Source organism: Elephantulus edwardii, unplaced genomic scaffold, assembly GCF_000299155.1.
Source record: "Elephantulus edwardii isolate Elephantulus edwardi_28Jun2011 unplaced genomic scaffold, EleEdw1.0 scaffold00287, whole genome shotgun sequence".
NCBI classification, from domain to species: Eukaryota; Metazoa; Chordata; class Mammalia; order Macroscelidea; family Macroscelididae; genus Elephantulus; species Elephantulus edwardii.
The window spans coordinates 1,847,002-1,872,133 of record NW_006400037.1 but is presented as its reverse complement, the minus strand read 5'-3'; the positions used below and the strand labels follow the sequence as shown (position 1 = coordinate 1,872,133).

The following is a 25,132-nucleotide window of genomic DNA, read 5'->3' as shown; positions in this document are numbered from 1 at the left end:
GGGGCAATCTCCTGTACCAGTCAGATCTGATTTGATGGTACACTGACACAAAAATAATAAAATAAAAATTAAAAAAAAGAATATGTTTACTACTAATAAGTCACTGAACACACAAAATTCAGTCATTCTCTCTCTAGTCTCATTTCTTTCATCACACTTGTGCTTTCCAGTTAGCATTCCTATTGTTTCCTTGTGTCATAGATAAGGATGACAGAAAAATAACTGATGCCTTTGATTTATGCTGGAGAACAGTACTGTATATCCTGTGGATTGCCAAAATAACAAATATGTTTTGGAGAAAGTGCAACCAAAGTGTTCCTTAGAGACAAAGAAGGTGAAGCTTCATCTCTTATACTTAAAACATATTGGTAGGTGAGGCTATTCTCTGGAATACTTAGAAAGATGGAAGGTCAGCAAAGGAGAGGAAGACACTCCACCCCACCCCACCCCCACTCAAGGAGACCAGGGACACAATAATTGCCACATTGGGCTAAAATTTTGTCAAGATGATGAGGATGGCACAGGATAGGACTGTTGTTAATAGAGCTTCTATGAGTCATACTTGACTTGATGGCATTTAACAGCCCATTAAAGAAAATAAAAATCCTTGAGTTTATTCTGATATAAATTAATTAAAATAACAATGAGATGAAGAGAAAGCTCTTCCTTAACAGATGTTTTTGTTGCTATATGCCATCAAGTTGCTTGCGACTCATAGCAACCCTTTGTACAAGAGCCCTAAATCCTGCTCTATCCTGTGTCAGTCTTGCTGTCTCTGACACACCTACTCCCATTATCCCAATCACTGAATTGATCCATCTCATTGAGGGTCTTCCTCTTTTTCTGTGTCCCTTCACCCAAACATTATGTCCCTCTCCAATGAGTGGGCCCTCCTTGCAACATGCCCAAAGTATGTCAGACAAAGCTTCAGTATCCTTGACTCCAAGGAGCAGCCTGGTTTTACCCTCTCCTAGACAAACGTGTTTGTTCTCCTAGTAGTCCATCACTACTCTTCTCCAGTCAACACTCTTCTCCAGCACCACAGCTCAAAGGTATCAATTTTCTTTCTGTCACCCCTAATCATTGCCCAGCTCTCTGACGTATAGCAAGCAATTGCAAAGATTATGACCAGGATTAAGCACACCTTAGTCTCCAGCCTGATGTCATTGCTCATCAGTACTCTGGAGAGGTCCCTGACAGCTGAATTTCCCAATGCAGTTAATCTCTTAATTTCCTGGCTTCTTGTACCAAGAATACTGATTGTAGAGCCAAGCAAACTTAAAACTGTTTATCTCTTCACCATCCATTATGATGCTTCCAGTTGGCCCAGTGGTGAGAATCATTGTTCTCTTGATGTTGAGCTTCAATCCATATTGAGGCTGTAGTCCTTGACCCTCTGCAGCAAGCATTTCAGGTCCACCTCAGTTTCAGCAAGCAGGGTTGGGTCATCTTCGTAATTGTTGATGAATCATCCTCCAATCCTGAACCACATTCCTCCTCATACAGCCCAGCCTCCCAGATGATCTGTTCTGCATATAGATTGAAAAGGTATGGAGACAATACATCCCTGGCAGACACCCTTCCCAATTTTGAACCATGAAGTGTCTCCTTGCTCTGTTCTGATGACTGTCTCCTGGTCCAAGTATAGGTTTTGCATAAGCACAATCAAATGTTTTGGGATTCCCATTCTCAGAGTCAGCCACAATTTATTGTGATCCACACAGTCAAAAGCCTTTGCATAGTCAATGAAACATAGGATTCCTCTGAACTCTGCTTCCTGCCAAGATCCATCTAATATTACCTATAATATCCCTAGTACCATGGTCTCTTCTAAACCCAGCCTGCACATTTCGCAGTTCTCTGTTCACGTGCTGTTCCAGTCGTTTCTGGATAATTTTCAGCAGAATCTTGCTTGCATGTAGAATGCAAATTAAAAATGTAAAAAGGAATAATGGGAAAAGGAAATAACTTTTTGGCAGCTGTCATACATGTCAGTAGCTACTTGAAGTTGATGGATTGAGGTCTAATGAAGCACAAGTAAATGATACGATCTCAGTAAAAATCTCCATAGTATATTTTTTGTTGTTAGGTTGCCATTGAGTTGTCTGAACAACAGATCTGAATCTAGTCTTGTCCTGCAGCATCCTCGCCATCTGATATGCTTGAGTCCATTGTACACCATGTCAGTCCATATTGTTGAAGATCTTCCTCTCTTTGACCTTCTATCTTTCCTAGCATAGTGCCTTTTTCCAAGGACTGACCTCTCCTGACAGCATGCCCAAAGTATGTGAGATGAAACTTCACCATCCTTGCTTAGATCAACAGTCAGTACTCTTGTAAAACTAGGAGACATACTGCACTGAGCAAGTCGACTGTAAGAAACCTCTTCAAAATACATAAGAGCTGGAGTTCTGGTGGCCTAGTGGCAAGGAGCTGCAACTACAATCCCAGAGGCGCACGGTTCGAATCCACCAGATGCTCTGCCGGGGAAGGAGGACAATCTCCTCCTGTACCAGTCAGATCTGATTTGACGGTACACTCACACAAAAATAATAAAAAAAAATACTTAAGAGCTTCGGGGAATAAAATAATTTAAAAAACTTCAGAGTGCTGTGATTGCCCAATGGTAATGTAACCCCAAAATAAGCATTGATGTCAGTTTGAAGACTAAGATGTGGCAAGGGATTGCATTGCCAATGCAGAAGTGGCCTGGTTTGCATCCACTAGCCACTCCACAAGTGAATGCTGGGCAGTCCACTCCTGTGTGATTAACTGCTTCTGAAAACCCACTTGAGGGTCAGCTATGGGTGACTCGATGGTACACAACAACAGGGCAAGGGAAGGGGGCTTCCCAGTTTAAAAGCCAGATCCTTGTGTTTCAGCATCTGTGTGCCAGCATTCTTTGGATATCTTCCTGTGTCTTAGCATCCATCTTGACCTGGGTTCTTGCCACTTCTGATTGCTGGGCACTGGAGTCCAAACATGGACTCTGCTCCTGCATCTTTTTTCCCTGGTTTGAGCTCTCACGCTCTAGTCTCTTCTCTGTCTCTTCTAATAGAAAGGTATTGCATATACCAGGGAAACTCCCTTTACAGCAGATCAGATCTATGGCTTGGGTCACAATTGTTTTATCCTCACTCGTTAATTAAACCAGTCCTATTTTATTACAACACATGGAGGTCGATATTCACAGCACATCACAAACTTAAAGATTATTTAGTCATATCACAAAATGGATGGTGACCACACAATACTGGGAAACCTGGCCTGATTCCCAGTTGACACATATTTTAGGGAATTACAGTTCAGTTTATTACGTTCTATCCTTTGGCCTCCCACAGTTCATATCCGAGCAATAACACATTCACTGCATCATATCCTAAAAAATTTTGAATTAACTCCAATTCCAACATTTTCTGAGTTGTCTAAATCAGATATGGGTAAGACTTTACATGTGTTCCGTTCCTAGAGCTGAATGTCTCTACATCTGAGAACCTGTGAGATCTGGTCTACTAATTATTTGCTTCCAAAGTACAATGGTGAAACAGACACATGGTTGACATGTCTTCTATGAATGGAAAAATTTGAAAGAAGGGAAGAAAAATGAACATCAAGTAAGTCTCAAACCCTACATCTGAGAACCTGTGAGATCTGGTCTACTAATTATTTGCTTCCAAAGTACAATGGTGAAACAGACACATGGTTGACATGTCTTCTATGAATGGAAAAATTTGAAAGAAGGGAAGAAAAATGAACATCAAGTAAGTCTCAAACCTGTCAGGACCATTTACACTAGCTCTCAAGGTTTGGGTTATCTAATAAGAGTGCTCCTTAGAGAGGAGTGTGGTGAGGTGGTGAGACTTCACTTCACACATGTTATGAGCATGTTATCAGGAGTAGTCCTTAAAAAAGGGTCATCTTTAGAAAAGTAGAGGATCAGCAAGGGAGAGTAAGACACTTAGATTGTCACAGTGACTTTAACAGTGGACTTAACGCACAGTAGAGATTCTGAGGATAGCACAGCAGAGGGCTAGTTTCAATAAATTGTAAATAGGGTCAGTGTGAATCAGTCAGCTCAGTGGCACCTTACAACAAGAAGGCTTGGAAATAATCATCTCTGAGATTCCCTACGCAGTGGCCCTTCCTTCCTCATATTGCCTGTGCTGTCTGGGTGCTGGATAGATACCTTGACCTTCTGCTCCATCTATCAGCTACACTAAGCAGACAGCTAAGCTGCCTCACCTTTGGGTGGTGACTCTGGCCTCATCGCTTCGACACACCGGAATAACAGCTCTACACTCAGGAATTGAGTTTATGAAGCTCTGCTTTTTTGAAACTCAGGAGGCAGTAGCACTCGACCTTTTGAGGCCCGAGATGGTGGAGTCCTACTTTTGGAGAAAGGAAGTTTTGCTTCAGAAATTCTTGGCTCCTTAGACCAGCCTTCTGCCTTCTTTGTACAGATGTTACAAAGCTCTTTAGCTCTATTAAAAAGTGTCTGGGCACCCCACTCCTTGCATTGGCTCTAGGAACAAAAGTCCAGCCCAGCAGGAAGCTTCTTGGAAAGCATTCAGCTCTCATTCCAGGCTTTGGCCCCCATTCAGTCTTGTACTTGTCTCTTATTTAAGCTTCTGACATTTCTCTGAGGCTGCTACTCATTGTGCCATCTCCAATGTTAACAGCTCTCCCCACTTCCTTCTGAACCCTCAGAAGAATTGGCTTTGGGGAGTCTGGTGGCCTAGTGGCAAGAAGCTGCACTGCAACCCCAGAGGCTCGTGGTTTGAATCCACCAGATGCTCTGCTGGAGAAGGAGGGACAGTCTCCTGTACCAGTCAGATCTGATTTGATGGTACATACACACACAAAAATAAAAAAAAATAAAAATAAATGGGGGGAAAAAAGAATTGCCTTTGACATCCATAATTACAGCAGCAATTTCTTGACTGAAAAACAAAAGGCAGTCTAGGTTTTTATTAGTAAGCTCTGTCACTGAGACTGTCATGACTCTGTCATTCTGACTCATAGTGACCCTACTGGAAAGAATAGAATAGCCCTTACAATTTCCAGGTCTGTAAACCTTATGAAAGCAGATTACCTCTCCTCCTTCTGGCTAATGAATTTGAACTAAGTTTTTATTCACAACTCAACTTTTAATTCACCATACCACCAGCTGTACCATCGAGTCAGCTACAACTCAGCAACCCTATGAACAGTAGCTCTGAACCCTGCCATATCTCGAGCCAGTCTTACTATCTCTGATACACACACCTGCCCTCATTGCTATGGTCATTGTTTAAATTCATCTCATCCAGCATCTTCCTTTCCTGTGTTCCTCCGTCCACCCAAACATGATGTTCTTCTCTGTGGAACCTCCTGGCAACATGCCCAAAGTATGTGAGACGGAGCTTTTATCCTCTCCAGGACAGAGCTTTTTGTTCTAGCTACATGTTCAGACATGCCACCCCACCTATTTCTACCAATTATTGGGTCCACTGTTTATTGCAAATTGACTCAGACTCTACTCATGGTTATAGGGCTTATTAGGGAGTTTATAGGTTGGGGAGAGGGGGAGGCAAAGAATATCGCACAGTAAAGGTCCAGGTATAGTCTAGTAGTCCCAAGCCAGATTAACAAAGTACACTTTCTCAGTCAGTGAAAATCCATGTTTAGGTCAGGAGCACTAATACAAGGTGCCTCTGGTTTCCAAGACCACCCGGCAAACTATCTCAGAGCAGTTATATGTCGGGGGTTTGTTTTTTTTTTTCCAGTCATCCAGCAAGCAAAACCTTTAACTTTGGCTTCATCTCCAGTGTTCTGGTTACCCAGTGCCCTAGTCTCTTCGTAGCAGTGCCACAGTCTCTTTACTTTGCCTCCACAACCATCTTTTACAGAGTGGAAAGTACTCTCTTACATGGGTCTCACAGCTGTTGATGATTTGCAAGACCATGTGTCCACAGTTAAGGTAGCCGGAGACCACTCCAGTGAGGGCTAATGCAATGAGTGGATAGAACACCAGGTTTGCAAGGTTTCTTACACCACCTTTAACTTTCATTTGGCATATTTGTGGTTTGGTTTGGGGTTTTGTTTGTTTATTTGTTTGGTTTTTGAAAGCTCAAAAACGCTTTTATTATGTATGGGAGCCTCTGGGTGGGATTCCTTTGTCTGGAGAGAGAGAGACAGACCAGGGGAAAACCTAAGGTGAGTTTGGGCAGGTTTTAATAGTAAGGGTCTTTAGGAAGGGAAGGGAGGGACATTCCATTGTGGTTTTGCCAGGTCATTGAGGCCATTCACTCCCTTTGTTGACATGTTGATATTTGAATCCTTCATTCTCCCCCTTGACCCTGGTCTGGGCCTGACATCCCCACCTCTTTAGTGAGAAAAGGGGCAACATATCTTTATTCTAGCTACTTCCTGCTGAACAGGGGCAAAGGTCTGGGACTCAGAGGCTGGTTTGGCCTGGGAATAGCCAGGGGAGAATATGGATGTCATAGCAGCTGGATCACTGTTAAGTTGATAATTTTTTTTATTCTGTGAAGTAAGAATTTAAAAAGGCAGGGAACAATTAGTGACAATATGAAGAGCTACTTAGGACTTGGGATCTGAGTGGGGCAAAGAGTTGTAGGTCCCACCATTTGAGAGGTGTAGGTCTGCTCAGTGAGAGGAGCTTTTTTGATCTGACAGGGATTACCTATGACCCTAACCACTGTGGGAGTTGTCAGGATGACTGTGTGTGGTCTGTCTTGCATGGTTGAAGAGGATTGGGTGCACACCATTTGATGAGAATGGTGTCTCCTGGGGCAACTCCCTCCCTAATCCAGACAGCTCTTATAGACCTCTGAAGTTTACTGTAGCCTATGCTGTAGTTTCCATAAAGAGAGTGTGGGAAACAGCAACTTAATTCCTATTGCCTTAACCCGTATCCAAGCAACACTCTGCTCACCATCCTTTCTGAGCCCTTTGAGCTAATGTATAGCTGACCATTTCTGCTGAACCATAACCTATCCACTGAGCCCCATCTTTAAGTATCATGTTTTTCTTATCTCTCCCTCCTCAATTAGTCCAGGAACACTCAGACCACTGCATACCCAGACTCTCACCTAAAAGTCTAGATCACTTGGCATATTTGGAACTTCAGTGCATTACAGCTGCAGAGTCCAGACTTAGACCCCAACAAAGCTTTGCCTGAGAACATATTTCCCCATCTTCTTATTTAATACCTTACAACCCTGCTTGCTGAAACTGAGGAGGACCTAAAGCATTTGCTGCAGAATGTCAAGGACTACAGCCTTCAATATATATTGAAGCTCAACATTAAGAAAACAAAGATTCTCACCACTGGGCCAATTGGCAGCATCATGATCTATCATGATGGTGAAGAGATTGAGATTGTTGACTACTTCAGTTTGATTGGCTGTACAGTCAACACTCTTGGTACCAGCAGCCAAGAAAAATTGCACTGGGAAAGTACTGAATAGGTGCTCTTGATACAGGCCATGGTCTTTGCCATTACTTGCTATGCCTCAGAGAGCTGGACAGTGACTAGGGATGATAGATGGAGAGTTGATGCCTTTGAGCTGTGGTGCTAGAGAAGGGTATTGAATATACCATGGACTGCTAGGAGAACAAACACATTTGTTCGGGAGAGGGTGAAGCCAGGCTGCTCCGTGGAGGCAGGGATTCTGAAGCGTTGTCTGACATACTTTGGGCATGTTGCAAAGCAGGATCAGTCCTTGGAGAGGGATGTCATGCTTGGGAGGGTAGAGGGACAGCGCAGGAGAGGAAGACCCCCAATGATATGGATTGAGTCAGTCACTGCGGTAATGGGGATAGGTATGTCGGAGACAGTAAGATTGGCAAGGGATAGAGCAAGGTTTAGGGCTCTTGTACATAGGGTCGCTGTGAGTTGCAGATGACTGGACAGCAACTAACAACATATTGCAAAAAGTATCCATGCCTTTGAACAGTAGTGTTACAGAAGAGCACCCAATAGCCCATAGACTGCCAAAAGAACAAGCAAGTCTGTCTTGGAGTGAAATCAACGTGTGCTTCTCAGTGACAAGGATGATAAACCCTCATTTAAGGTACTTTGGTCACATTATCAAGAGGGACTAACTGTTGGAAAAAGGCATCATTCTGTAAAAGATAGAAGGTCAAAGAAAGAAATCTTTAACAAGATGGATTAACAAAGTGACTGTTACGATAGATTCGAACAAATGGGAGATCAGAAGGATGGTGCAAAATAGGGCACGGTTCATATCTTTTTATAATATCATTGAATTGTACTTGGCTTGACGGCATCTAACAGCATATCTGAAGAGAGATTGACTCAAGAACATAGTACGTTAATTCTGTTTTATTTACATAGCAAAGAAAACCCATTCCCAGATACAATTATAACCACTAGCATAGATGACGCCGACCACATAATACTTGTAAACAATTGGCTAAGACACATATTTGGAAAAGAAAGAAGGCAAAATTCATTTCTTGACATCTTCATTAATTGCTGTTGAATCGGAACTGACTTCATTGCTGACCCTCCAGTGGGCTTTCAGAGGCTGTAAATCACATAGGAAGAGATTGCTCACCTTTGTCCTGTGGAGCAGCTGGTAGCTTTGGGGCTGGCAGTACAGCTTCTTACCCACTGTTGTTATGTGCCTTTGAGTCAAGTATGACTTATAACAAAGGTCTGCCTGATACAGGCCATGGTTTTTGCAATCACTTGTTATGCATCGGAAAGTTGGACAGTGACTAGGGAGGACAGAAGGAGAATTGATGCCTTTGAGCTGTGGTGCTGGAGAACAGTATTGAATGTACCATGGACTGCCAAGAAAACAAACAGATTCATCCTGGAGAGGGTTAAACCAGGCTACTCCTTGGAGGCAAGGATTCTGGGGCTTTGTCTGACATACTTTGGACATGTTGTAAGGAGAGACAGGTCCTTGGAGAGGGTCATCATGCTTGGTAGGGTGGAGGGACAGCGCAGGAGGGGAAGACCCTCTATGAGGTGGATTGAGTCAGTGACTGGGGTAATCGGGATGGGTGTGTCAGAGGCAGTGCAATTGGCACAGGATAGAGCAGGGCTTAGGGCTGTTGTACATAGGGTTGCTATGAGTCACAAACGACTCGACGGCACATAACAACAACAATGAACATCAGATCTGAACCCTGCCCTATCCTGTGCCATACTTATAATTTCCAACTCAGTCTATTGCTAGAGTCACTGTGTCTGAACCCTGCCCTATCCTGTGCCATACTTATAATTTCCAACTCAGTCTATTGCTAGAGTCACTGTGTCAGTCCATTTTGTTAGAATCTTCCTCTCTTACACTGACCTTTCAAGCATAATACCCTTTTTCAAGGACTGGCCCCACCTACAAACATGCCCTAAGTATACAGGTGAAGTTTCAGCCTCCTTAATTCCAAGGAGCACTGGTTCACTTTATCTAAGCGACTTGCTTGTTCTTGACAGTCCATGAAATATTCAGTACTCTTCTCCAACACTATAACCTAAAGGCATCAATGATTCTTCTGTCTCTTTAGTCATCATCCAACTTTCAGATGCGTAGGAAGCAATTGAGCATGGATTGGCTCAGGGAATTGTTAGTTTTTAAGCTGACATCATTACTCTTTAGTACTCTGGAAAGGTCTCTGACATTAAATTTTCCCAGTGCAACTCTTCTTTAGGTTTCTTGACAGCCAGTACCAAGGGTGTTGTTAATTGTGGATCCAGGCAAGATTAAATCATTGATGGCTTTAATCTCTTTTCCATCTTTCATAATGTTCCTATTGGCCCAGTGATAAGGACTTTTCTTGAATGCTGAAGGATACTGTGAGAAGAATCAAAAAAGATGGAATGAATAGATAGAGTCACCGAGTCAATGAAAGCATTGGCAAAAAAAAGTCTTAAGGAATTGATGGGTACCAATTGATAAAATACAAGAAATGCTACCCTGGACATGCTCATTTGAAGACAGTAACTGACTGGAACAGATGCATGCTTATTCCTGTTCCCAAAAAAGATTATCCAACAGAATGTGGAATTTATCAATATCATTAATATAAGCAAACTTATGGTGAAGATTATTAATAAACTGCTAGAGAGTACATAAAGAACTGCCAGAAATTCAGGCAGGATTTAGAAGTGGCCATGGGATGATATCAGGGATATCATTGCTAATAGCAGGTATATCTTGACAGAAAGCATAAAATATCAGAAGGTTATTTGTGTTTTATTGACTATGCAAAGGCATTTAGCTGTTTGAATCATAATAAATTGTGGCTAGCAGAGAAAAATGAGATTCCCCGAATACTTAACTGGGCTCATGTGAGATCTTTTAACTAGATCAAGAGGCTCAACAGAGCAAGGAAACACTGTATGTTTTAAAGAAAAGAGTGCATCAGAGCTATATCCTTTCTCCATACCTATTCAGTCAATATACTGAACCAATAATTTGTGAAGCTCGTCTCTATGAAAAAGAATTTGGCATCAGGATCAGAGGAAGACTCATCAACAATGTATATTATGCTGCTGACAGAATTACGCTGGCTCAGAATAAAGACTTGAAGCATTTGCTGCAGAAGATCAAAGACTACAGGCTTCAATGTGAATTACACCTTATCCATTATGCTTCTCAAAAGGTGGTCTTGATTGTAATATGGTGCAAGCACTCTGGAAGGAATTTTGCTGGTTCCTCAAAAAAATTGAACATAGAAATACATTCCATATGACCTAGCTATTCGACTGCTTGAAATATATCCTGAAAAAATGAGAACTGAGATACACGCAAAACTTTTACACCAGAGTTAATACTAGTCTTATTCACCATAACAAGAATACGTCCAAATTTCCAACAACAATGGAATGCATCCAGAAATTATGGTACAGTTACAAAATGGAATACTATGTAGCACACAGGAGCAATGATTGTGTAAATTACTACCTAACTTGGAAGGGACTGGAGATCATGATGCTAAATCGACTAACTCAGTATCACAAAAACAAATGCTGTATTAAAACCATTACTGTAGAATATGAGGATCCAAAGAGGGGAGGGAGGAGCAGAAGGGTGAGGATGGGCAAGGGATGCCTTTGGGGGGGGGGGGATTGATCATAGAGTCGCACAATTTGATAGATGCACAGAGGGGTGGGTAAAAGAAAGAGAAGATCTGGTGTGAAAAACAATATATATGAACATTGTAAGTAAATCAGTATAAAATAAAAAAAAATTGGTCTGTCTTATGAAAGATGAAAAAGTGTAAAGTGAAGAAACAATTGTATTTCATTCATACAGATTTTTGGTATTTCTAGACCCTCAAAAAAATAATCTCCCAAATCATAAGATTTTTTTTCTTTCCAAATCATAAGATTTAAAACCTAAAATAACACTAACATAATATTTACAGATGTAGTTCAATGCTGTGACAGCTTGATGCTTAGATAACTTGAGTTTGGTTCCTGAGGAAGGAGCTTGGTGATGCTATATTAGTGTACATGTTGCCTCTTTAATGGCTTACTGCAAAATGTACACCAGTTTTGCTTTTTGCCTTTCTTCGTGAAGGTGAAAACTCTTTATTAAGTTCAGTTAAATAAAAATAGGCAGTAATGCACGTATTTCATAAAAGCAGAATAGCAAAAAGTGAACTTTCAAAAAGCAGTTAATACTGCACTGTTACCTGTATGTGAAGATTGTGTCTTTTTATGGAAGTGCTTGAAGTGCATGGTGCTTTTTAGAAATCCTGAGAGATCAACTTTATGTGTAAATAGGAGAGAGTTAATATCATTAATGGTGAACAATGTAAAAAATATATTAACAAGTTTCTATTTATCCTCTCTACTTTTTATAGTTTTCTATTGTTAATTTATTAGAACTTAAAATGGTATCTAATAACTTTATTCAAAAACTTTCTCCATCAGGCATGGATGGGCCGATGCCTTTGCAGGTATCAGAAGTTCACACATCAAATATATCTGCCCGCATGCGTAAGTATTTTTAATATTAAGACTCTAAAGTCCAAATCTGAAAAATAATTTTGGTAACTTTAAAGCTTTTGAAAGCTTTTCTTTCTAGGAAGAGCACTTGAACCTAATTTTTTAACCTTTTACATAATCTATGTGAACTCTCACCACTGGACCAATTGGTAGCATCAGGATGGATGGCGAAGAGATTGAGATTGTTCACAGCTTCAGTTTGCTCGGCTCCACGGTCAACATGTTTAGCACCAGCAGCCAGGAAATCAAAAAACATATTGCGATGGGAAAGTCTGCTGTTAGGGACCTCTCCAGGGTACTGAAGAGCAACAGTGTCTCTCTGGAGACTAAGGTGTGCCTGATAAAGGCCATGGTCTTTGCAGTCACATCAGAGAGTTGGAAAATTACTAAGGAGGATAGAAGGAGAATTGATGCCTTTGAATTATGGTGCTGGAGAAGAGTGTTGACTGTACCCTGGACTGCCAGGAAAACAAACAGATTCATCCTGGAGAGGGTTAAACCAGGCTACTCCTTGGAGGCAAGGATTCTGGGGCTTCGTCTTACATACTTTGGACATGTTGTAAGGAGAGACAGGTCCTTGGAGAGGGACATCATGCTTGGTAGGGTGGAGGGACAGCGCAGGAAGGGAAGACCCTCTATGAGGTGGATTGATTCGGTGACTGGCGTAATCGTGATGGGTGTGTCAGAGCCAATGCGATTGGCACAGGCTAGAGCAGGGTTTAGGGCTGTTGTACATAGGGTCGCTATGAGTCGCAAACGACTCGACGGCACGTAACAACAACAATATGAAAATAAAGATTAGTAGAATTTTTTTAAAACTAAATGATTCTTGGTTCAGTTAGAGTTTAATTTTTTTTCTTGTGAAATTTTAAATAATACATTTTTTTAAATCAATTTTATTCCTAGCCAGAAAATTTTTTTTTAAACATACAGATAAAAGTTCTTAAAACATCTATGAAGTGTCTCTGAAGGAAATTTCTTTTTCAGATTCTTTAGATGGTTTTATGTGTTGAAAACACTGCTAAATTGTATGGGTAAGAGGTACATACATATTATAGGGAAAGCATAGGCGTTAGAGTCACATTCCTATATGGATTTGTTTACCAGCCTAGCCCTACCCGGTGAGTTTATTCTGACTTACAGTGACCTTGAGGAACAAAGTGTACCTACTCCAGAACAATTGAGCTACCCCCTTAGGGTCCCCAAAGCTATGAATCTCAATGGAAGCAGACTGCCTCGTCTTTCTCCTTTGGAGTGCCTCGTAGATTTAACCTGCTAACTGTTTGGTTAATAGCAAAAATACCTTAACCACAACAGCACCAGAGTTACTTATTTAGAAGACTCTTGATAAACCATAGCTAAGAAGTTATTGTGTGCTGTCAAAGAAGCAGTAACTTGCATGAGAGGAGATTACCTATCCTCCTAGTGAGCAACTAGTGAATTTGAACAGTGTGCCTTTGTATTTTCAGCTCCTTACCACTAGGCCACCAGAGCTCCATAGCTAAGAAACAGAAAAGAAAAATAGAAACTACATCCTGGAATTGATGCTCTAATGTCTGTACAATAAACTGGCCATGTCTGTGTCTCATTTTGTACAGTTTTTTTGTGTGTGTGGTTTGTTATTTGTGGGTGGTTTTTTTAATTGTGATTTTAGCAAAGTTTACAGAAAAGTTGGATTTTCATTCATTCATTGTTGGGCGTTGCCCACCCTACCCAACCCCGGTGTTCACTTTAAAAAAAAAGTTGTTCATTGTTGCACAATTTTAGAGTTTTGAGAGAGGAGAATGATTTTGATTGGCTAGCCTTAGTCCTCCCCAGCAGTGCTCTGGCTCGGCTTGTATAGGAGGCCTAGAGAGGAGAATTGCAGAAGTGGGTACAGTGAAACGGCTCCAGGGGTTAGTAGGTTAAAATTAGACCTCACTGTTTTGTATGAGCCTCAGTAATGATCAATTTTTAATTGATAAAATTTATTAGATGTTAGTTTGTTACTGTGTTCTAATTTTGCTGGGTTTCTTTCCCGTCTAGGCCAGTTATGCCTGTTACATTAAACATGAACATGACTATGCCTTCTTGGTAAGTGAAAATTTCCTTACTGTTTTTAAAATTTCTTTTCGGTTATAATTTATATGTACATTTACAGAACATCCTGATTTTTCATTTGTTCACTCAGACACTTTCCTTTCATAATAGTAATTACAGCACCTACATGTAATCTCTTTTCCTACTTCCCCCCGTGTAATTATCATTTTCATTAATCCTTCTATCCTTCCCTGTCTTCAGGTCTTTATCCTTGTACAGTTGCTGCTCTCTTGACCCTATCTGGTTATTCTTGGGAATAACTGCTCCAGTGGTCACATGGCTCACTTTATGATGTTGTTAGGTGCCATCAAGTCACTACAACTCATAGCTACCCTATGAACAAATGGGAATCTTGCAGTTTTCTGTGCCATCCTCACTATCTCTGATATGCTCAAACCCATTGTACAATCACTGTATCAGTCTCTCTTGTTGAAGGTCTTCCTTCCTCTTTCTCTGACTCTCTCCCTTTCTCAGCATGATCTCTTTTTTGAATGACTGGTCTCGCCTGACCATAAGCCAGAGTATGTGAGCTTAATTTTCACTCTCCTTATCTCTTCAAAGCACCCTGCTTGCATTTTCTGCAAGACACACTTGGTCTTTTGGCAGTCTATGGGATATTCAGTACTCTTCTTCACTGCCACAAAGGCATCAGTTCTTCTGTCATTCATTGTCTAATTTTGAAATGCATAGGAAATGAAAAAAACCATGGCTTGACTCAGGCTCACCTTAGTCTTTAAACTGAATTACTTGCAGTTTTGCTGAAAATTGAAACATTTCTTTTTGCCTTCAGAACTTTTAATTGATATTATTTATTTATTAGAAGTACTGTGTCTTCTACTGGAGTTAAACCAGTGAAGCTAAGAATATATAAATTGCTAAGAAGTTGTTATGTTATATGCCATCTGTCTGAACCAACTCATAGCTGACCTTGCATTGGCTTTCAGAAAGTGTAAATCACATGGGAGGAGACTGCCCATATTTCTCCTCAGTGCTGCTGGTGGATTCAGACTGCCAGAAAGCAGTGCAGCTCTCTACAGAGTACTCCCCCATAGTTCCTGAAGCATATTTAGATATGTACAGAGAGAAGTTTACTCCACGGGAATAACTCATGATGTTGTAGGATCAAACAACAGGCTAATGACTCCAGCTGTCATAAATGGTTGTTGGGGCTGATGAATCAAAAAATCTGTCAGGTGTCAGGCTGGAGGCTTCTGCAGGCTTATTGTCCCCAGGCCAGTTGATGATAGGAGTGCTGATTGAGAGATGAGCTTTACCAGAACATCCATTTATATACTGGAATGAGGCCATACCCCCCAGAAAACGCTTCTTTCATCTGATTCACTGACTTACATTAGGGCACAAAAAGGAAGATTGTTAACTACCACACTTCCTGGGTATCTGTTTGTTGTACTGTGGTGACTTGTATGTTGTGATGCTTGAAATTGTGTCACCAGCATTTCAAATATCAGGAGTGTCACAGCAATAGATTAAACTCAGCAGGGGTTCTAGACTGAGACAAAGAGAAAAGTTTTGCATCTGCTTCTGAAAATTAGCCAAGGAAATCCTGTGGCTCACACTGTTACGGTGCTGGAAGATGATCTCCATAAGATGGAAGGCACTCACAGTGCAGTAGCCACTAGAGTGACCTGAAGCGTCCAGATGGTGGAGAAGTTGGTACAGGCACAGGTACCACTTCAGTCATTTGTATGTGAGTTTGCCATGTGTTGGAACCTGCTTGATGGTTGCTAACCAGAGCATCAGTAACAGCATTATAATAAAACCTTTCAGAAGCAGATTTTCTTAGAATGACTTGATTCTTTTAAGATTTTGCCTTATTTTTCAGGTTCGATATTATTGGGCTTTCACCAGATTCACAGGAAGATGAACATGGAATCAAGCAAGCAGCAGAAAATGGTAAGTCTAGAAACATTTGATAACCAACAAAATATTTCTCTGTGTTTTAGTAGTTTTAGAAGTTAGACAGTGATTAAAAATTAGAATGTATTTTCATTCCCTCATTTTTATATTAATATACTTCATGTTCTATTATTTTTCTTATTACTGATTTTAAGTTGTACTAATCACTTAATTTTAAAAGTATTGGTAATTAAATTTTACTTTGTTTTTAGTCAAAGCATTGATAGATCAAGAAGTGAAAAATGGAATTCCATCGAACAGAATTATTTTGGGAGGATTTTCTCAGGTAAGATGACATTTGAGTGATATGTCGGTACCATCAGTATATCAATACCCTATAATCTATAATTTCAGCCCTTTCACTAAATTGATGTATGTTTTGGAGACACTAAAGACTCTTGATACAATTTTGTTTGCTAAAACTGCAGAGGACCTGAAGCACTTGCTGCATAAGGTCAAGGGCTATAGTCTTCCGTATAGATTAAAGCTCAACATCTCACCACTGAGCCAAATGGCAGTGCCATGATAGATGGAGAAGAGATTGAAGTTGTTTTACAGCTTGCTCAGCTCTACAAACCACACTCTTGACACCAGCAGTCAGGAAATCAAAAGACAAATTATACTGGGAAAATCTGTGGTCAAGGACCTCTTTAGAGTACTAAGCGGCAAAAACGTCAGTCTAGAGACTAAGATGCACCTGACTCAGGTCATGATCTTTGCTATTACTTGCTGTGCATCAGAGAGCTGCACAGTGGCTAAGGATGACAGAAGAATCAATGCCTTTGATTGTGGTGCTGGAAAAGAGTATTGAACATAATATCATGGATCACCAAAAGAACAAACGGGTCGGTCTTGGAAAGGGTTAAATCAAATTTCTCCTTGGAGGATGGGATTTTGAAGCTCTGTCTCACATACTTTGGGTATGTGGTCAGGAGTGACTGGTCCTTGGAGAAGGACATCATGCTTGGAAGGGTGAAGGAACCGCACAAGAGAAGACTCCAGGTAAGATGGATTGCCAGTAACTGGGGTAGTAGGGGTAGGTCTGTTGGATTCAGAGAGACTGGCTCAGGACAGGTCAGGGTTCAGAACTGTCAATTGCAGGCACATAACAACAGACTTTTGACTGATAGGCTCACTTTCAATGCTCGTGGTGCAGTGGTTAAGCACTTGATTGTTAACTGAAAAGTTGTCATAGCCTGGCTTAGTGATCTAGAACTGCTTTAATGGAGATACTATAAGTAGATGGTTTTTATGAATAGACATTTATTACCGCATAATATAGGAGAATAGAACTCTAAATCAGGGTGCTAGCTGTAGAAAAAGACTCTTTCCCTGTCAGTTTTCAAGGAAACTTCTTGTTGCCTTCAGCATCTATAGGCTTCGTGGTCCCTGGAGAGCTTCATGTGTCTTTGCCTTCCTCAGTATCAAGGAACTTCCATTGTCAAAAACTATTGAAAATCGCCTTTTTTTTTACTCCCTTTCCTTCCTTTTTGTCTGTAATGAGATATAAGGTATTATAAGCCACACACTAGAGAAATTCCTTTTAGATTAGATTAGGGTTGTGATGGGATTAAGGGGTGTTGCATTCTACCATTCGGACTCTACAACTATTTGGTTTATCAGATTTTAGGAGGTCTTTTACATAGCTTCCATGTTATATCATTACAGTCTTTTTTTTTTATCATTACATTCTTATATTTGGGAAACAGTTCAATCCATGAAAAACCTCCAGGAGAAAAGCCTGGTGATCTATTCCTGTGAAGATTATTGATGTGTTATTAGGGACCGTTGTGTCAGTGCCAGGTCACAGCCCACCTGTGTTGAGCTGAACTGGACACTCCTAATGGTGTGCCATCTTCACATTGATTGCTGTTTGAGCCCATGGTTGCAGCCATTACACAAATCCATCTTGTTGAATATCTTCCTGTTTTTTGCTGACCCTTCACTTACCAAGGATGTTTTTCTTCAGTGACTGGTCCCTTCTGATAATATGTCTAGAACCTGTGAGGTAAATCACTGGGAGTTTTTTTTTGTTTTTTTTTTTCTTCTTTTTTTAAAATATTTTTTATTGGTTTTCATATAATTCCTTTACATTGTGTTTCATTCTTATACATTGTTTTTTTTAACATAAATCACTTTTTTAAAGAGATCTTTGCTAGCAGATTTGCCTCATGAAGTACCTATTTTGATTTCTTGACTGCCCTGATGGTCCCGTGGTAGGGAGATGCACTACCAGCTCAGAGATGCAAGATTTGAACCCACCAACTATTCGGCAAGAGAAAAATAGGCATTCTCCCATGGAACCTGCTGGAGGGTCATCTATGAATCACTTCCATTTTTCTAGCAATGAGATAGATAGTGATGCTTCCTTAGGTGTTGATTGTGAATCCACATAAATTTAAATTCTTGATAACTTTTATGAAGGTTATAGCATTGGAAAACTCTCTGGGATAATTGTACTCTGCCCTATAAAGTTGCTGTGAGTTAGAATCAACTTGACAAACCACATCAATACGGAATTATGGTTCAATGGATAAAATAATTCCTACAGCATGCACTCTTCTTGTTCTAGGTTTTTCTTAATTCATTTTACAGATTGCCTTTTCAAATCTTCTTAAGTAAATGGATTGGAACTTGAGGTACATATTTTCAAATAACTCTAGTAAGTTTGCTTAATTCACTAATATGTGTCTCTCTAACTAAACAGAACTCTAATGACTCAAACATTAATACTTTTCCAAAGAGAAAAGATTACTGAGAGGATCATTAAAGTCTAAAATGAGAGAATATCTTTTTTAAGGAGTAGGAAATAGTGTGAAGTTTAGTTTTTTACACCTTCCTTCCTCTCTCTGTATACTGTTAATACACTTTCTACTTTCTCTCCATCGTCAACATAGTGTCTCATAGTGCTCCTTAGCTTGTCACCTGCTAGACACTTCATTGCCCAGATTGCCCTGGCCTCTAATATACATATTTTCTAAATCAGCAATTTAGCATGCAGTATCTTAATTAGAGAAAGAAGATACCATTTAATTAAAAGATAGGCTATTGATTTGATTTCACAGTGGACATATACATTGCAACATAAACAAGTATAAAAAAATGATGCTTTGTTCAAAATATAAAGTGTCTTTTTCTGATCATTGATTATCGTTAAGATAAATGAACCTGTAATAACTTCAGCAGTAGAGGAGATGATACATGAAACGTGGCTTCATCTACCCTGAGACTAGAAGAACTAGATTATGCTCAGCTACGTCTATCAGCTATCCTATCTAGGGCCACAATAGAATGAGTGTGATAAAATGCAAGGGGAAAAGTGATATAGAAACCTAAATTGCTTAAAATAAGAAAGAACTAAAACAGGCATACTATGTGGGTTGAGACTGGAAGACTCTCTCAGACAGTTGCCCTGAGGTACTCTTCAAAATTAAAATAAAAACTAACCCCTGAGGTCTCCTTGTAGCTAAATAACAAATTATTTTTTTAAAAAAATGACAGTTGCTCCCTGGAGAATAAGCAAGGGCTTGTGGGGCTGTATGCTCTTGCATGCAGAAGCTTCTCTTTGAGTGTGTCTGGATTGTTCTGTGTATGGGTCATCCTCCCATCCTCTAAAGTATTGATCATTGGGACAAGAAGAGAACCCTTTTTCGGCGTAGATGACAGCATTGGCATCCTGGGTAGCTTTGTAAAGCACCCTAAGGAATTGATAAAGAGCCTCATAAGGCTTTGAGGTTGGAAGGGAAATGAATCACAACATTGTAACAGAATAAAATGGTTGGGAATTGGATGTTCACCAGTGACCTGCACAACCTTAACAAATGTATCAGCTATCTTTACAAACACTTTAATAGGCATGGAAAGCACAGATAGAAGAAAAGATCCAACAGCGATGGAGCTATCTTCCTGAAAAGGCAAAGAGTACATTTCTTTATGAGGAAAGGGCCTTGAATATTTTCTGTAATAAAATTGGGGTTGTTTTTTTTTTAAATCGTAGAAGAAAAAAATGGCAGTATTTTTTATAAATACTGTGTTCCTTTAGAATTCATTTTTATGAAACCAAATTATCAATTATTTAAAACATACTATGAGACGCTAAAGGATCAGGGAAAGGTAATAACAGTGGAGCGATCAGAGTAAAATGCTTGACTTTTTTTAATTGAGATTTTAATGAAAGTTTATAGAGAATTTGGATTTCTATTCATTCATTGTTGCACATTTTCCTCCCTCCCATCTACTCCCCCTCATTCACTTTTCTCTTGGGAAAAAAACCCTCTTTCACTTATGTACAATTCCCCGACCCCAATCCACTTTACTGTGCAGCTCTTATTCTGGATTGTTGTCTTACATATAATTGTTGTTGTTGTTGTTATGTGCCATCGAGTCGTTTGTGACTCATAGCGACCCTATGTACAACAGCCCTAAACCGTGCTCTATCCTGTGCCAATCTCATTGCCTCTGACACACCCATCCCAATTACCCCAGTCACTGAATCAATCCACCTCATAGAGGGTCTTCCCCTCCTGCACTGTCCCTCTACTCTACCCAGCATGAGGTCCCTCTCTAAAGACCTGTCTCTCTTTACAACATGTCCCAAGTATGTCAGACGAAGCTCCAGAATCCTTGCCTCCATGGAGCAGCCTGGTTTAACCCTCTCCAGGATGAATCTGTTTTCTTGGCAGTCCATGGTACATTCAATACTCTTCTGCAGCACCACAGCTCAAAGGCGTCAATTCTCCTTCTGTCCTCACTAGTCATTGTCCAACTCTCTGATGCATAACAAGTGATTGCAAAAACCATGGCCTGTATCAGGCGCACTTTAGTCTCCAGAGAGACACCGCTGCTCTTGAGTACTTTTAAAGAGGTCCCTAACTGCAGACTTTCCCATCACAATACGTTTTTTGATTTCCTGGCTACTAGTGCCAAGAGTGTTGACCGTGGAGCCGAGCAAACTGAAGCTGTGAACAATCTCAATCTCTTTGCCATCCATCCTGATGCTACCGATTGGTCCAGCGGTGAGAATTTTTGTCTTCTTGACATTGAGCCTCAGTCCATATTGAAGGCTGCAGTCCTTAACCCTCTGCAGTAAGTGCATGAGGTCCTCCTCAGTTTCAGTGAGCAGGATTGTGTCATCTGCATAACGCAGATTGTTGATAGATCATCCACCAATTCTAACGCCACACTTCTCCTCATAGAGTCCAGCCTCTCGGATAATTTGCTCTGCATACAGGTTGTAAAGGTATGGAGACAGGACACATCCCTGGAGTACACCCTTCCCAGTTTTGAACCATGCAGTGTTGCCCTGCTCTGTTCTGACGACTGCCTCTTGGTCCAAGTATAGGTTTAGCATTAGCACAATGAAATGTTCTGGGATTCCCATTCTTCTCAGAGTCAGCCACAGTTTGTTATGATCCACGCAGTCAAATGCCTTTGCATAATCAATGAAACACAGATAGACATTCTTCTGGTATTCTCTGCTTTCAGCTAAGATCCATCTAACATCAGCTACAATATCCCTAGTATCACGACCCCTTCTAAACCCAGCCTGGCCTTCTGGCAGCTCTCTACTGATGTTGGTTTTGGATAATCTTCAGTAGACTCTTGCTTGCATGTGAAATCAATGATATTGTTTTGTCGTTTCCATACTCAGTTGGGTCGCCCTTCTTTGGGATGGGAACAAATATAGACCTCTTCCAGTCAGTTGGCCAAGTGGTTGTTCTCCAGATTTCTTGACACAACTTGGTGAGCACATCCACGGCAGCATCTGTTAGCTGAAATATGTCACTTGGTATACCATCTATTCCGGGGGCCTTATTTTTTTGCTATTTCCTTCAAAGCAGCTTGAACTTTTGCCTTCATCACCATAGGCTCTGGCTCAAATGCTATTTCATTAAATTATTCTGTATCTGCCAATTCCTTTCGATACAATGACTCAGTATATTCCTTCCATCTTCTTTTGATACCTCCTGGATCATTTAACATTCTGCCTAAAGCATCCTTTATTATAGCAACTCGAGGTTTGAATTTGTTCTTCAGTTCCTTGAGCTTAAGAAGTGCTGAACGAGTTCGGCCCTTTTGATTTTCCAACTCTAGCTCCTCTTACATTTCATTGTAATGTTTTGCTTTGTCATTACATATAATACCTAATCATGTATTTCTTTTAAGAAGTTCTTTCACTTATTTGTTTCAGTGCATTTTACATTATTTATCCCCTCTTTTCTTAATTTTTTTCCCCAATGCTGATGTCAGTCCTGTTTTACAACAGTAGCATTATGCAATGTTTGTCCTTTTGTGGCTGATATATTTCAGTCAGCCTAATGTCTTCCAGGGTCACCCATTTTATATAATATTTCATGAGTTCCTTGTTTTTCAACGCAGCATAGTATTACATTGTGTGAATATACCACAACTTCTCTGTCCATTCGTTTGTTGATGGACTCTTAGGTTGTTTCCAACTCCTTGGTATTGTGAACAAAGCTGCAGTAAACATGGGTGAGCATATATCTGCTTGGTTAGCAGTTCTGATTTCTTTAGGGTATATTCCCATTAGTGGAATTGATGGATCAAATGGTATTTCTATTTACAGCTTTTTGAGAAAGAGCCATACAGCCTTCCATGGTGGTTGCACTATTTTACATTTCCACCAACAGTGAATAAGGATTCCACTTTCTCCACAACCTCATAAGCTTTTGTTGTCTACTGTTCTGTTAAATTTTGCTATACTTACTGGGGTGAGATGATATAGTAGTTTTGATTTGCATCTCTCTTAGAGCTAGGGATTTTGAACATTTCTTCATGTGTTTGTTTGCCATCTGTGTGTCGTCATTTCCTATTTTGCATTGGGTTGTTTATCTTGTGGTACTCGAGTATTCTATAAATTCTAGATATAAGTCCCTTATCAGACATATCATTACCAAATCTTTTTCCCCCAGTCTGTAGCTTTTCTTTTTATCCTGTTGGAGAAGAGTTTGATGTGCACAGGGATTTGATTCTTAAGAAGGTCCTATTCATCTGTTAGGTTTTTCAGGATGCTTAGAAGACTGTTCATTTTGTGGATTAGGACTTCTAGAGTTCTACCAAGTTTTCTCTGATGAAGTTTATGGTCCTTGATCCTTGATTCACTTTGAGTTGGTTTTTGTGTATGGAGTGAGGTATGGATCTTGCTTGAGTTTTCTGCAGATAGTTTCCAATTTTGCCAACACCATTTGTTAAGAAGGCTGTCATTTCCCTACTTAACTGATTTCATCATCTTGTCAAGAAACAGTTGACTATAGGTAGATGGGCTGATTTCTGGGTTCATTGATCTCTGTGCCTGTTATTGTACCAGTATCGCACTATCTTGACCACCAGGACAGTGTAGTAGGATTTCTCTTTTTAAGTAATGTGTTCCTTATTTGAGGTCTCTTTCCATTCCAAATGAAATTGGAGATTGCCTTTTCCATCTCATTGAAGAATAGAATTGGTATTTGTTTTGGGATTGCATTGAATGTGTAGATTGCCTTTGGTAGAATTGTCATTTTCACAATATTGAGTCTTCCTATCTAAGAGCAAGGTATATTCTTCTATTCCTTTTGATGTGTTTGCTTATTACTATAAATTGACCTCTGATTACTGCTTTGGCTGTTTGCCAGAAGTTTTGGTACTTTGTGTTTTCATTGCCATTTGTTTCAAGAAACTTTAATTTCATTTTTTATTCTAGTACCCACTCATGTTCAAGCAAAATGTTGATCAGTTTCCCATTTGATCAGCTTCCAATTGTATGGGTTTTTTTTCTCCTTTATCCTCTTGTTATTAATTTCTAATTTTGTAGCATTATGGTCTGAGAAGATTCTTTGTATTATTTCCAGTTTTTTAATTTATTATTGCTTGCCTTGTGACCTAATACATGATTTATTCTCAAGAACATTCCATGCACATTGGAGAAAAAAGTATACTGTGCTTTCTGGGGTGCATTAACTTGTAAATATCTATGAGATCGAGTTGGTTTATTGTGTGATTGAATTCTTCATCTTTGTTGAGTTTCTTTCTGGTATTTGTATCTTTTCTTGAGAGTGGTGTATTGAAGTCTCCAACTACTACAGTGGTTTTTTTTATTTCCTTTTTCAGTTTTGTTAATGCTTGTTTTATATATTTTATAGCTCTTATCATAGGTATTGATTATTTCCTCTTCTTCTGTTGACTCTTTAATCATTATATAGTTAACCTTCCTTATCCTTTGTGATAGTTTTTGCATTGAAATCTATTTTATCAGAGATTGATATCGCTGCTCCTGCTTTTTTCTGGTTACCATTTGCTTGGTATATATTTACCCTTTTATTTTTAGTCTTTCATTATCTTCACTTTTCAGGTGTGTCTCTTGTAGACAGCATATTGATGGATTTTGGGTTTTTTATCCAATTTGCTACTCTCTTTTTCTTCTGTGGTGCATTTAAACCATTCACATTCAGTGTGATTCTTGAGAGGCAAGGTTTTATTGCTGTCCTTTTGTTGAGTTCTTTTTGTTGTTGGGGCTAGTTACTTTGGTGCATCCTGCTTTCTGTGGTACCTCTGTAAGAAGGACATATCTGGTGTTTCCTGAAATGCTGGTCTTCATTTTACAAACTCCATTAGGTTCTGTTTTTCTGAGAATATCTTGATCTCTTCTTGATATTTGATGAACAGTTTTGCTGAGTACAATATTCTTGGTTGACAGTTGTCTTCTTTTTTTTTTAATTTTTTTTTTATTGGGAAAAACATATTGGGGGTACAAGGAGGTGAAGGTTGGGGGCAGAAGGGTGAAGATGGGCCAGGATGCAGTTGCAGAGCTGCACAGTTTGGTCGGTGGGGGGAGAAGGTGAAGGAAATGATGAGGGTCCAGTGGGGACCAGATGCTACAGAGGAATGACAAGCATTTTCCAGTAGTAACTAAACCAACTGTCTTATTGATTTGGGAATTGGATGCTGACTCTCTGGCTTCTTCATGCTGAACAGGGGCATAGATGTAAAGGGGGGAAGGGAGAACGCTTTATCACCTTATTGGTGGTCGTGGGTTACAGCTGCTTGCCTTCTTGCTCTGTTAGAAGATATTTTCCTGTCATTTGCTCCCCTCTGGACTGCAAAGTGTTTTCCCAGGTGGGTCCAGTGGGGATGGCTGGTTGAACCCAGAGG

At 40.0% G+C, this 25,132-nt stretch overlaps 1 protein-coding gene across 5 annotated transcripts in view; it reads left to right on the top strand.

The window, feature by feature from the left end:
* Window positions 1–25,132, top strand: part of LYPLA1 (lysophospholipase I) — a 61,821-nt gene that overhangs the window by 22,014 nt on the left and 14,675 nt on the right. For 3 of the 5 annotated variants that reach the window (XM_006900528.1, XM_006900531.1, XM_006900529.1), the window contains exons 3-6: window positions 11,915–11,980; window positions 14,015–14,062; window positions 15,912–15,982; window positions 16,198–16,271. In XM_006900528.1, coding sequence (XP_006900590.1) covers window positions 11,915–11,980; window positions 14,015–14,062; window positions 15,912–15,982; window positions 16,198–16,271 — 259 coding nt within the window. Of the gene's footprint in view, window positions 1–11,914; window positions 11,981–14,014; window positions 14,063–15,911; window positions 15,983–16,197; window positions 16,272–25,132 lie in introns of those variants that run through there. The other 2 variants (XM_006900532.1, XM_006900530.1) reach the window with 2 other exon arrangements.